We start from the raw sequence: 14248 nt of genomic DNA, 5'->3' as shown, positions 1-14248 counted from the left end.
TTTATTTAGTAGATGTTAATATGTAGGGCCCTATACCTAGGTTAGGAAATATCTTGCTTATTTTATTTTTGAGTTGGGTAATTTGGTTGAGCCCATGGAAATTTGGTTGAGCCCATTGAATATTTGCTTTGAGTAGGTTGTGTGCAGGATAGATTGATCAAGTTGCACTATATTTACTACGTTATGCAACTAATTGTGAAACATAACATCAACACTCCTTGAATTAAATGTTAACTAATCCATGGATCTTTGTAATAACTCAGGACCTTGAATTAATTGTTTTTAATTGTGGACCACCTCATGGATAACTGTATATATATTCTGTTTATTCTTTTAAGGTCCATGTATCCACAGACCGCACCTTAATTTGCTCTGAATTTGGGCTGCCAAATTTAATTCCCATAGTTGAGTTGATGATTGATGGTCTTTGTGACTTTTGGAACCGTAGGACAAAGCTCAGCAAAATCACTGCAGCACAAAAAAGAAATTAGTTTTCCATGATCCTCGTTATTCAGTATTTTATCTGAGTAATGTCTTTAAAAGTTAGTTATTGCAGGTGAAACTCTTTGTTGAAATTTTGGCGACCTTGCCATTTTATTATGTGGCCTACTAAATATTTGAACTGTCAGGAGTTGATGATTTTTAATCTTCCATCAATGTTGTGGTTGCTCACAAATTTGTATTTTTTATGAATGGAACCTCGAATTATATTTAATAAATGTGTGAATGAGTAGTTAATAGTGATATATTTAATGGTCTGCAGGAATAATGGAGATTGTGATGTCACCATTAAGATACTGTTCTGTGGGATCTGCCACTCCGACCTTCACAGCATTAAGAATGAATGGAAAAATACCATCTTCCCAATTATTCCAGGGTATGCAACTTTTAACACCATGAAGCTTTTCATATTTCCAAAGTAATATTGTATTCAGGCTTCTGTGCTGGCTGTTTGTGGCTGAGGACCATGACCACCTGCTGCAAAATATTTCATGTATGTCTGCTTTATGATCCTTTTGCAGCTGGTGATCTTCTGTCCAAAGTTGGTAATTTTTTCTGAACACATTAAAAGAATAACATGGATGACTTTTTAATGAAGAAACTCACTTTCTGATTGGAATTCTATTTGCTATATTTTCAGTTCTGTAGACTTTATTCGCTCTTTACTACTCATGTTACTGTTTTCTCAGGAAAACTGATCAAAAGTTCGCTTGTAGTTTCGGCTGTTATTACTAGCTCCAGGAGCTGGGCGTAAACCTCGTTTTAATTTATAAATTTTACTTCCCATTTGGTCCATGTCCCTACTCATACAAACGCGTAAATCCTGAGTAGTTTACGAGGTGCAGGCAAATTTGACTGCTTGTAAGTTTTTGGTCAGGGAGAACATGACATGACTGAACTCTTTTACTCTTTTTTCCCCTGCCTTGGAACAACAACTGATGGAACTGCATTTTCACGATTACCTTTGGAGTGGGAAGCCTTTTTGTCTGTTTTCTTTTCGGTGAACTCTTTTCTCGTTTTCCTTTTCTCAAACTACGAATGAAAATTTTTAAGGCAGAACTTTTTCATCCGGTTCATGTTTTGATCTAGCCTGCTATTCTCTTATGACTCCTTAAAATGAATTTAAAGAATATAAAAGCCTGCAATTTTGGAACTACTCCCAAAACTGTTAGCATTCTTCTCTTGATGATAAAGTTGCAAGATCTAACTATCTTCTCCAACTTGCTTAAATAATGGAGAAATTATTTATTTACTTACTGCCAGCCTGGTCTTAACCAGTGCTTTCAGCATATTGCTCGAATCTATTGGAAAACTAATTCTAGTGCCAATTCTAACTCAAGGGTTTTTACTGCATGACACAGTGGATAACAAAAGCTTGCTCCGAATTATGTCTCCACAATCCATTATAAAGCAGGATGGTGAAGTGGCTTCTCGGCGATTGTATCTTATTATTACATAAAACATTGTTTTGGCTGTGGACATGCATGGACATCAAACTACTTTTCAATCTTTGCCCAAGAAAATAAGACCTCGAGTGTCAGGAAACAGTAATCATTATTCATTTGTTATCCTAATTCAGGTTGAATACAGTTGGATAGGCTTAGTATTTTTTTCACTTGTTAGTAGGTAATAGTGGTTAATGAGTTTCTCAAACTCTCAGTTCGCTAAATTTGTCAGTTATGAGGCCTAGAAATTAAACCTGAATGACTGGGAAAGTTCTCATCAAAACAGAGTAGTGCTTAGAGGAGCAGAAGTACTCAAAATTGCTTCACTCTCCAACACATTCATGAAGAAGTACAAATCAACTCCCACCAATATATCAAGCAAATTCCTAATATCAGCCATAGCCCTGAAAAGCACGAAGCTTTGGTGGTTTACTATAAAGAACTGCACATGGGTTGTTCTTTTGCGGGCATCATTACTGAGGTAGGGCGCAAGGTGCGGAAGTTCAAGGTCGGAGACAAGGTGGGGGTAGGGTGCATGGTTAATTCTTGCCACTCCTGTGACAGCTGCAAACAGGGATTTGAGAACTACTGTCCTAGAATGATACTTACTTACAATTCCATCGACACTGATGGAACGAAGACATTTGGAGGTTTTTCTGATATGATCGTCGTTAATGAGCACTTCGTCATTCGGTTCCCTGAAAATTTGCCCCTAGACAAGGGTGCACCGCTGCTATGCGCAGGGATCACGGTGTACAGCCCGATGAAATATTTCGGACTCAACGAAGCAGGAAAGCATCTTGGGGTGGTTGGTCTTGGTGGCCTTGGCCATGTGGCTGTGAAGTTTGGTAAGGCCCTTGGGATGAAGGTCACAGTGATCAGCTCATCCCAGCGCAAAGAGAAGGAAGCAATTGAAAGGTTGGGTGCTGACTTTTTCTTGGTCAGCAGTAACACTGAGCAAATGAAGGTATGAAATGAATGCAGACTTAAACATACATGATTTCTCCTGCTGCCTCATGTTCTCCTCTCTATCTGTCATTCATATGTGTTGTCATTGTGCTGTTAGGCTGCTATGGGCACCATGGATGGCATTATCAACACTGTGTCTGCAGACCATTCCCTCATGCCATTGCTCTTACTGCTGAAGGCCCATGGGAAGATGATCATGGTCGGTTTGCCGGAGAAGCCATTGGAGCTACCAATTTTTCCTTTGGTTGGGGGTAAGTATACAAGCCGCCAGCTTCGCTTAAATATGATGCAAGATTACTGGTTTCTTTCGTTTCATCTGATGTGAGTTTGATGAGGGGAATTACGTTGACCTGTGAACAGGTGGGAAGTTCGTGGCAGGCAGTTGCATTGGAGGAATAAAGGATACGCAGGAGATGATAGACTTTGCTGGAAAGAACAATATAACAGCAGAGATTGAGCTCATTGATATGGATTATGTGAATAAGGCAATGGAGCGGCTTGCCAAGGCAGATATCAAATATCGATTCGTCATCAATGTAGCCAACAGCTTAACTGCTGCTTAGTTTTGAGTCCCATGGACTCCTACACCAACATTTGCAACTATGGTTGTCGTTTTATGTTGATTTCCAATAATTGGTCCTTAGATTGTCCAATCCCCGAGTTGTACTCTTTAGGGCATAATTCCAAGTATTTTCTTCTCAGACTTTGAAGAAGCGCTATCAGGTGCTCATCAGTACAAAATATAATATGAGGCTGATGCTCGCCAAAGCATGGAAAATTAAATAATCTTTAAGCATATGCTATATAGTTCAACATGTCTTGATGACCATATAACACATGCTCGGTGGTATATGCAATACCATTAACGGTTGAGTACTAGTATGCGATATGGAAGACATACCGACACTTGGTATGCCGAACTAGTTCTTGTAACAGGTGGAGCACTGACATAGCAACAAAGTGGCACCTATATGGAATCCGATACCGAGAAGGCGTACTTTGGTAATATGTGTTAGATATTGTGGCAGATTTTCCACAAATGAAGCATTGTTTGTGCAGCAAATTGGCTGAACCAGGTTGATTTGTTATAGTTGGTCAAAGTAGATTATCATGAAGTGTCATTAGCAAGAGCAAATTATTGTTACCAATATTATGTCGAGTATCTTTGTTGGAAAAAGATCCAGCTAGCCATTATTGTACTTTATAGTACCAATTGTGTCACCATCCAATGCTTCAATGCCTTATCACTTAAGGCAAGGGGACGGGGTTTAATTCAGAAGAGTGTCATCCCTTGATTCGTCCTCTTATTATGTCACACCTCAAACCCAAACCCATCATCCAGGTCGATCACAATGACTGCACACTCTCTAAGGTAGGACTCTAGAGAATATGTTAGGCCTCAAAATAAAATCAAATACATTAATAGGAAATACACCTATTTATAGTATTCGAAACTTCTAAAAAAAATTTCTTAGCTCACTCCAACAACATGAAAGATAGAAAAATTCTACTCTAATAATTAGCAGCAAAGCTAAAAGTGCTATCATATTTACATCCATATCAAGTTTGAACTTCCAAGTGATTTAAACAACGTATAAACAAATAAACACGTATAACCAACTTAGATTAAACCTTTCTTATCATGATAAGAGATATAAATCATCTAGTCCTTCCGTACTCATCGTATACCAAACCCAATGCATGCATTTTATCACAATGCATGGTGATCATGCACCTAAGCTCAAAATTTATTTCTACTACTTTTGTTATGTCCCAAGTGATCATAATATTAATATTTGATCTATATCTATCACAATCTCCAATAATCTTAAACTCATGCTCCGATACTACTTCTGTCACGCCCCAAACCTGACACTTAGATCAGGCCACGTGACACGACAGCATACTCCTAAGGGCAGGGCCCTAGAAAATCAAAACAAAAAGGGTACAACATGAGGACTTTCTAGGAGGTCACCCATCCTCATACTAATATCGCCCAAGTATGCTTAATTGTCGAGTTCTGATAAGATCCGATGCATAAGAAATAAATATATCATTACTAGTTTCTTAATTTTGAAGCTCTAAGAAGCTCAAAGGGGGTGGTACGAAGTGGTCGTAGAGTCTCCTTCATGTGGCGCGAGATTGGGAGGTACTTGTCGGCTGCGACGGCAAACACCAGATGGTTGATAGGCAATGGGTGGAGTATTGATGTGACCGGCGATCCGTGGGTGGATACCCTTCCCCTGAGGAGTTGGCCGACCATGGTTGATACTGAGGTAGTGGAGGGGCTGCAGGTGTGCGATTGTGATAGCAGTTCGGGGTACATCTTGCTGAGAGGATCCGGTCCCTTCCGGTACCGGGATGCACGGGGCCAGATGTCAGAGTTTGGGGTATCTCGTGCAGGACCAGTGTCAGATTGGAAGATCTCTTCCGTGTTATCCAGCGGGAGCACGAGCCAGGGCTGGACTGCACTTAGATCTAGAGGTCCGAGCTTCACCCAAGGGCAGCACTTTTCTTATGGAAGGTGACGTGGGACCGCCTTCCGACGACAGCAGTGTTGAGCAGACGTGGCTTGGGGATCCTCGCAGAGTGCGGGACGTGTGGGGCAGAGGAGAGCGCAGGATGACTCCGAGGTTTGTTGTTGAGTTCACTCGAGTGCAGGCGACGGAGATCGAGCCCACTTTCTCTTCAGATAGACTTTTGACAGCTCGGGACACCTGGGGTTCCCTCTCTGCTCGGACAGCTCCTCAGACGGTGTTCTTCACCTGGGAGCCCCCATCTCAAGCTTCTTTAAGGTCAACTTTGACGGGTCTATGCTGGATGGAGGTGCGCGAGGAGGTGCGGGCTTTGTTATACGAGACCCGCACTCTAGGATGGTGGCAGCAGGCGGCTGCCAAGTGTTTGACGCATCGGTTTTCGGGATAAAGTTGCGGGCTGCTTAGGCAAGTCTTCGACATGCGCAGCAGGTGTTGCAGGCCAGTTCGATTATCCTAGAGGACGATTCGGCCACGATTATCAAGTAGATTCAGGGGGTCCGAGGGATGAGAGCACGGACCACCCCCTGATCCGGGATATAGAAATGATGACGCGGGTGGGGTAGCCTTCCAAGACATGCATGTATTTAAAGAGGCCAATGGGGCCACTGATTGGGTGGCTGCCTACGCAGCTCACCACTCAGGGTACATCCTATGGTCAGGAGAGGAGGAGCTGCCACGAGCACTCCGGGAGATTGTGTTTTTTGATTTTATTGGGTGTATTCGTACATGCATTGTATGAAAAACCCGCCAAAGCAAAAATAAAATAAAATAAAGATCTAATATCCAAATTACTCTTAAATCTAATATTCCTATCCTACATACTTCGAGATTAAATAAATAATTAAGAAATTAGAGTTCTACCATGATTAAAGAAATAGAGCATAAAATCTTTTTGGGCTTTTTTTTAATCTAGATGACTGCACCCCTATACAAGACCAATGCTGACCATAAAAACAGATTTACATAGAAAGAAAGACAAAGTCATTGGCTGGCACCAGCCAGATTCAGTAAGCATGGTGTATAACAATTCATCTGATCAAGAAAAAAATCGATCTCCAATCAAAGCAAGAGTAAAATGTCAAATTGTTAGATGAGTGACAAAGACCGGAGTGGAAGAAGGATAGGGCCAACCAGGTAGTAACATCTTGGTGTTCGGATGGATCGAATCCGAGCAGTCTTACAAGTCAACTCATGAACAAGAATCGGGCTATAATATAGATAGCTCAATAAAAATTGATGATGATAATGATGATGAAATTCAAACATGCTCAACAAATACCATGGTGGGAGGGGGGCATATATATGCTGCACGGCTACATGGGGCATTCGTAATGTCAGTCCAAGATCTGCCATGGGGTTAACCAAGGAACATGGAGAGGAACAAAGGAGAGGGAGGGATTCTCTATTGGGTCCACTTAGAAGCATACATAGAGAGAGGAAGAAGAGAGAGAAGAGGAAGAGGGAAGAGAAGAGAAGAAAGAGGAGAGAAAGAAGAGAGTGGCTCTCTTCTTCTTCCCCAATATAGGGGAAGAGCCCATCTTTTCCTCCTTTTCTTTGAATCAGGAACGGCAGCAGCTAGGCTGGTCGAGCTCTGGTGGTGGCGGCTAAGGGCGGTCCCTCCACCAAAGCATCATTGGCAACGGTGGTCGGCCGGTGCAGAAAAAAGGAGAGAAAAATCAAGATGAAGCATGGGATATCCACAACAACTCGGCCTAGATCATGGTTCATCTTCCTAACTGACGGCCACTATCTCAGAGATCTTGGGAGACGGTGAAGCTTGGCCTATTCCAACGACCGGCGATGGTGAACAAGGAAGAAGGTGACCGAAACAAGGCACCCCTGCTTCAAGGGGATTCCGGCAACTTGCCGGCTTGAATCAAGATGGATCATCGGCTAGAAAACCAAAAAAAGAAAGAGAAAAAGGCATTGGGTGATTACCTCGGTCCGACGAGGTGGTCTAATGACTATTTCGGCAGAGAATCGAGGGAGAACTCAGAGAAGAATTATTGGGATCGATGATGATTGTTGGAGAAGGATCTTTAATAGATGAGATCCTAGAGCTTATCCAGTGTTTGGATCAGCTTAGGACTCTCAAAGTCCGGCGAGATCGGGGGAAGAAGAAGACTCGGGTTGGGAGTCTTCCCTGCTTCCCTCATGCCACATAGCATAATTGGCCTTGGGCTCCAAGCCTACAAGCCCAATTTCACGAGCATTAAGGAGCATGGGGTGGCTGTAATCCTAGAAATCTAGGAGAAATTAGGGGACTGTTGGAGTCAATATAGTAGAGACATTTACAATCTAAGGCCTATTTGGATGCCAGTTCCCCACATGAGCTATCAAGGGGAAATATGATATTGTGAAAGTGGTTTTTGAGAAATCATAGTGTATATTTAAACACTTTAAATTAGATGACATAAAAAAGACTCTAAACATGCATACTCTTAGGCTAGTTCGCAAGCAGGATAAGAGATTAGGGGATAACTTGTTATCTCCAATAGATGCGGACAGTTTTGGAATGATAATTCAAAATTGCATTTGGAATAAAGTTTTTTAATCCTCATTTGATCATTTCCTAGTATTATAGTACATATGCAATGTTATTATTTATATAAAACGACAACTATGCCATTGTTTTTATTATTTTTGTATTGCACTAACCAAGCATGGATAAAATGTAGGGATAGTGAAATTCTAAGAACCCTAGGGAACCACTAATCCCTGGTTAATTCATAGTTCGCATTGTTGGGGATCCCATAATTTCACTTATTGGGCATTTATCCCAGAGATAAGATAGGATAAATGCCTTATCCCACCTTCTATACATAGTTTCCAAACTAGAAGTAAATTAACATATAACTTGTGCGATGCTCAGGATATGATTTTTTTCTCCTTTGTTTCAGCTGTTCTTGAAATGTAATATAACAATGTTATGGATTATAATAACTAAAAAGCTGTGATAGCTAATTTTTTATAGTATCATTTAATATCAGCTATAACTATAAATAATTCAAATGCTATCAAGTTCTATCAAAGTTCAGCATTTGTATACATGAAAACAAGTATTCTACAACAATAACAAGATCAGCTCTTGATAATGGATTAGATTGAACTAATAGTACCCTATTTTCCCCGTTCAGGATCGAAGTAAAGAATGTCAATATTTGAAACTTTTGATACCATCATATTGTTTTCATAATGTTCTGGTCTCCTTTTTCTAACCCAAGATTTTGAAGTACATAAAAGGTGGTGCCACAATCCTATATGCCTTTGGGAATAAACTCTTTTCATCTATTTTGTAAAGTCAAAGTTAATCTGGTAGAGTGACTCCACTGCTGAATCGATGAAGGGGCTTGAGTATGTTTGTGATTTGTACGAAATAACGGAGAGCAATTTCATGCGTCAAAAATTGCCACTTGATTCAAGCTAATGAACAAGAGTACCTATTTGGTTGATTCTAAGTTTCAGCATATTTGAGATCAGCCATTCCTAATATGCTTGTATTTAGATAAGTGCAATTAGTTTGCCAAATGATTATTAAGAATCATTGCTAATTTATTCTACAAAAAATTTTTTAGTAATGATAAGTTTTATCTTTATCCTTTAGTAGTAATAAGTCTTATCGTTATCTATTAGTAGTGATAAGTCTTATCCTTATCCTTTAGTATTGATAAGTCTTATTTTTTAGTGGATGTTTAATTTGAGTAGTAATCAAACATCCAACTCTATCTAAAAAGAGACCTTTGGTGTGGCTAGAGAAAAAAGAGTGGCTTGAGAAAAGGAGGGTGGTGTGAGAAAAGAGAGAAAAGGAGAGAGTGAGAGTTATTCTTCTTAATGAGGAATGAGAGAGAGCTTTTTCGTGTAGCTATTTTTTTTTAATAAAGTATTTTTTCTCTTTCCTAAGTATTTTTCTTTGAGAGTCTCTTTTTTATTTTTTGTTTGGCATTTGTTCTAAATCTTGGGCCAGCACGGTCGATCTACTCTGCGTAGCCTGCCATTCTACATGGTATCATAGCCAGATTGGATAGTGGTTGAGCAGTTTGCAGCTTCATTCAATTTTTTTCAAAGCTTAGTTTTGGAGCGGCGACTTGATTGTTGGTGGTTCGTGTGTTCGTAACTCAACGTGGTTGAAGATCTTCCAAAAATTCGTTGTGCAGTAGTGCAAGCATATGGACTCTTGTTTGGTGATTCAAAAGATGAATCATTATGGTTGATGCTACTATCTTATCTCTCTATGAGTTCAACATGTTTAACCTAACCAACATTAATATGAAAGCTTTTGCTATTACCACTTCTCTCCATAAATCTAAGAACACCAGTTATCTAATTTGGAAGGCTATTGTCAAGTCTTATTTGAAAGGACAAGATTTATAGGATATCTTGGATGAGTCAAAGATGATGTTGATAGATACTCTAAACGACGAGGTTGCGAGAAGAAAGTAGAATCTGAAATCTAGAAAGGCGATGTGGATTATTCAAATTTCAGTTGATAAAAAAAAATTATCTCTACATCTAGGATATACAAAGAGCCAAAACAAGTGTGAGATATTCTTGCGGTTGTCCACTCCAATTCTAACAAGGTGAGAAATATTATCCAAAAGTTACCTGAAGAGTGGATTTTGGTTCTAGATCTTTCTAAAAATTTGGAAGAAGATCAGAATTGGTTTAAAGATAAAAATTTGAAATAGCAGAAGCTTGATCAGTTAGAGACTGGTTCATATTTTGAAGATTCTAAGCATAGCAAAATTGATCAGTCTGAGGGTCAATCAGGTCTAAAAGAAAATCTAGAATAGGAGCAGCTTGATCACATGGATGCTATATCAAGTTCAGAAGATATCATTATTGAAGTTGCTCAGGAAGAGTCAAAGGATGCTACAGTTGATCCATCTATAGAGATCCATAATGAGAAATCAAATAATGCAGAAGAGTTTTGTGCTGAAGCTATCAAGATATGGATATTTATAGAGATTTAGTTAGCCATGAGGTTGAAAAGCTGACTAATTTTGAAGTAGTTTTAGTGATCAAACAGAAACAAGACATGCTTGGTGGAGATGATTCATGTTATGCCTTGGTACTCGAGAAGATTTTTTTAGTATACCAATGATTTTGAAGCAACTCCAAAGTTCGAGCTTTTAGAAGATTCTATGAATGAAAATTTAATTTTTATGTAAAAGCCAATTGTATGCAGATACTTGAAGCTGCTCGAGTAGAGGTATGTGAATATAGCAAAAGCTTTACTGTTAATTTTACAAGTGTGCAAGTAACAGCCAATGTTTTGGTAAGCAGCGATTATAACTAGCAACCAAATATTCATTTGAATAAGTTGGATGCTCAATAGAATCTTGACATTATGATCGTAGAGTCAATGTTGAAAAGAAGTGTTGGAGGATATCGTCGATTTTGATATATGCATTAAAAATGATGAGCAAGCAAAAAAGTTAATATTCAAGCCAATAAAGGAATTCTACTATTTAATTATTGGTTTGACAAGTTATTACATATTGTTATTGTAGTAATAATAGCAAAGGTGGTTGTGGCATTTCACAACATCAGCAAGCTCAGCATTGTCAACATGGACTTCGCAATAAGGCGGAGTGTTGAGAATCATTGCTAGTTTTATTCTACAAGAATTCTTTAATAGTAATAAGTCTTATCTTTATTCTTTAGTAGTGATAGGTCTTATCCTTATCCTTTAGTAGTGAAAAGTCTTATCATTATCCTTTAGTAGTGATAAGTCTTATCCTTATCCTTTAATAGTGATAAGTCTTATCTTTTAGTGGGTGTTGAATTTGAGTAGTAATCAAACATCCCACTCTACCTAAAGAGATCTTAGGTGTCTCCTTTGGTGTGCCCAGAGAAAAGTAGAGTGGGTGAGAGAGAAGGAGAATGGCGTGAGAAAAGAGAGAAAAAGAGAGAGTGAGAGTTGTTCTTCTTGGTGAGAAGTGAGAGAGAACTTTTTTGTGTAGCTCATTCTTTTTAATTAAATATTTTTTTCTCTCTTCTAATTATTTTTCTTCCAACATCTCTTCTCTGTTTTTCTTGTTTGGTGTTTGTTCTAAATCTGAGGTTGGCACGGTCAATCTACACAGAGTAGATCTACTGTGCCGACCTAAGATCTAAAACAAACACCAAACAAGAAAAATAGAAAAGTGATGCTGGAAGAAAAATAATTAAGAAAAAAAATTTAATTTAAAAAAATTCAATCACACGAAAAGACTCTCTCTCAGTCCTCACCAAGAAGGACAACTCTCACTCCCTCCTTCTCTCTCTTTTCTCACACCATACTAAAAGAAACACCAACGGCTCCTTTAAATAGAGCATCGCTAGGTGGGATGTTTGATTCCTACTCAAATTCAATACCCACTAAAAATAAGACTTATCACTATCAAAAAATAAAGATAACTATCATTCACTAAAAGATAAAAACTTATCACTACTAAAGGATAAGGATAACTATCACCCACTAAAAGATAAGACTTGATAACTACTAAAGGATAAGTATTCTAGTAGAATAAAACTAGGAATAAAATCTTAGAGTCATTAAAACAAATAACCAATTAAACAAGAATTCTAATCGGATTAGGACTTGGCAATGAATCACAACACCCCCCCCCCCCCCCCCACACACACACATTGCGATGTCCATACCAACAATATTGAACCTGTCGATGTCGTGAAACGCCACAACAACCTTTGCCATTATTGTTGCAGTAATAATATGTAATAACTTATCAAACTAATGATTGAATAGTAGAACTCCTTCATTAGCTCGAGCGATAACTTCTTTGTTGGCTCGTCCTTTTCAATGCATATGTCGAAATCGGCGATGTCCTCTGGCATTTTTCTTCAGCATTAACTCTATGGTTATAGTGTCAAGATTCCATAGAATGTCCGGCTTACACCAACAATCATCAAGTTGCCAATTGCAATAAAAGTGAACATCGACCATTACCTCTACTTGAGTAGCTTCAAGTATCTGCATATAATTGCTCCATCATACAAAATCAAATTGTCGTGCATAGAGTCTTCTAATGGTTCGAACTTTGGAGTAGCTTCAAAATCAATTGGTACCCTAAAAATCTTGTTGAGTACCAAGGTATAACATGAATCATCTCCACCAAGCATGTCTTCTTGCTTGATCACTAAAACTACTTTAAAATCAGGGAAGCCTGGAACCAAAATCCACTCTTCAAGCAACTTTTGTTTAAGATATCTCACCTTGCTAGAACTTGAGTGGACAACTACAAGAATATCCTATGCTTGCTTTGGCTCTTGTATATTCTGGATATGAAGATAATTTTTTCTATTAATTGAAACTTGAAAAATCTACATCACCTTTTTAGGTTTTAGAATTTACTTTCTTCTCGCAACCTCGTCGCTGAGAGTATCTATTGGCATCATCTTTGACTCATTCAAGATAGCCCACAAATTTTGTTCTTTCAAATAATACTTGACAATAGCCTTCCAAAATGGATAACAGGTGTTGTTCAACTTACGAAGAGAAGCGGTGGTAGCAAAAGTAGCCATATTGATGTTAGTGAGGTCAGGCATATTAAACTTATTAAGAGAGCAGATAGTAGCATCAGCCATGATGATTCATCTTTTGAATTACTAAAACAAGAGTCCACATGCTTGCACCACTGCACAACGAATTACTGAAAACTCTTCAACTACGCTAAGTTACGAACCCACGAACCACTAACAATCAAGTTGCAGCTCCAAATACTACACTTCGAATAAATCTGATCAAAGTTACAAACCGCTCAACCACTGTTCTAACTTGTCTTTGATACCATGTAGAATGACACGCTACGCGGAGTAGATCAATCGTGCTAGCCCAAGATCTAAAACGAACACCAAGCAAGAAAAATCCAAAAGAGACACTGGAAGGCTCTCTCTCACTTCTCACCAAAAAGGACAACTCTCACTCTCTTCTTCTCTCTCTTTTCTCACGCCATACTAAAGGAAACACCAACAGTCCCTTTAAATAGAGCATCAATGGGTGAGATGTTTAATTCTTACTCAAATTTAACACTCACTAAAAGATAAGACTTATCACTACTAAAGAATAAGGATAACTATCACCCACTAAAAGATATGACTTATCACTACTAAAGAATAAGAATAATTATCACTCACTAAAAGATAAGACTTAATAACTACTAAAAGATATGTATTCTAGTAGAATAAAACTAAGAATAGAATCCTAAAGTCATTAAAACTAATAACCAACTAAACATGAATGCTGATAGAATCTCAACAATGATGACAGCTCTATGTTATTTTACAATTTTTAGTTAATGTCATCATCACTAATTCAATGAGATCTTACATGTCCAGGTATCATACCATAAAGCATATGCACTTTGCCTCTTTTTTTTTTATGGAAATGGTTGCTAAGGTTGCTAAGGCACCATTAGCCACCAAATTCTATTAAAATATAAAAGAAGCCTGTACAAACATGCTTACATGGTAATGAAATTACAGAGAGAAACCAAAACAGTGAAAGCAGTAGCAGAAAATGACCAGTAAGATCAACATACAGGGGTAATAGACAAACGAGAAGTCCCAGATTTGGATCTCGAGAAGTTTAGTGCCCTCCACAAGTCCCAGATGGATCCTTGATCAGAAAAACGAGTGCTACATGGATCATTTATTCATCAGGTATCTGCAGACACATCTAGAAATCAAGTTCACTGATCTGAGTTGCAGAAAAAATCATTAAATCAGGATCCTCCATTGGATCTAGTTGATATTTTAAATCGAAAAAGTTTATCAAATTCCTTTCACGAGCTTCAA

General features: G+C 38.5%; 1 protein-coding gene across 1 annotated transcript; it reads left to right on the top strand.

Moving 5' to 3' along the window:
- Nucleotides 1–2628: 2628 nt before the first annotated feature.
- LOC103723340 (8-hydroxygeraniol dehydrogenase-like) lies at nucleotides 2629–3714 on the top strand. The gene is made up of 3 exons (XM_008814227.5): nucleotides 2629–2913; nucleotides 3013–3166; nucleotides 3276–3714. The coding sequence occupies exons 1-3, from the start codon at nucleotides 2710–2712 to the stop codon at nucleotides 3476–3478; spliced, it is 561 nt and encodes a 186-aa protein (XP_008812449.2). The 5' UTR covers nucleotides 2629–2709; the 3' UTR covers nucleotides 3479–3714.
- Nucleotides 3715–14248: the final 10534 nt, after the last annotated feature.

Source organism: Phoenix dactylifera, chromosome 14 (genome assembly GCF_051530095.1).
Source record: "Phoenix dactylifera cultivar Ajwa chromosome 14, Ajwa_hap1_PhDact_Kaust_v1.1, whole genome shotgun sequence".
Classification (NCBI taxonomy): Eukaryota; Viridiplantae; Streptophyta; class Magnoliopsida; order Arecales; family Arecaceae; genus Phoenix; species Phoenix dactylifera.
This window is presented reverse-complemented; position numbering and strand designations above follow the sequence as displayed.

Bases quoted from the DNA above. Each gene is read 5' to 3' on its own strand.
- LOC103723340 (XM_008814227.5), top strand. From the start codon at position 2,710: ATGAAATATTTCGGACTCAACGAAGCAGGAAAGCATCTTGGGGTGGTT. The intron at 2,914-3,012 runs GTATGAAATGAA...TTGTGCTGTTAG, and splicing joins GTAACACTGAGCAAATGAAG to GCTGCTATGGGCACCATGGA. The intron at 3,167-3,275 runs GTAAGTATACAA...ACCTGTGAACAG, and splicing joins AATTTTTCCTTTGGTTGGGG to GTGGGAAGTTCGTGGCAGGC.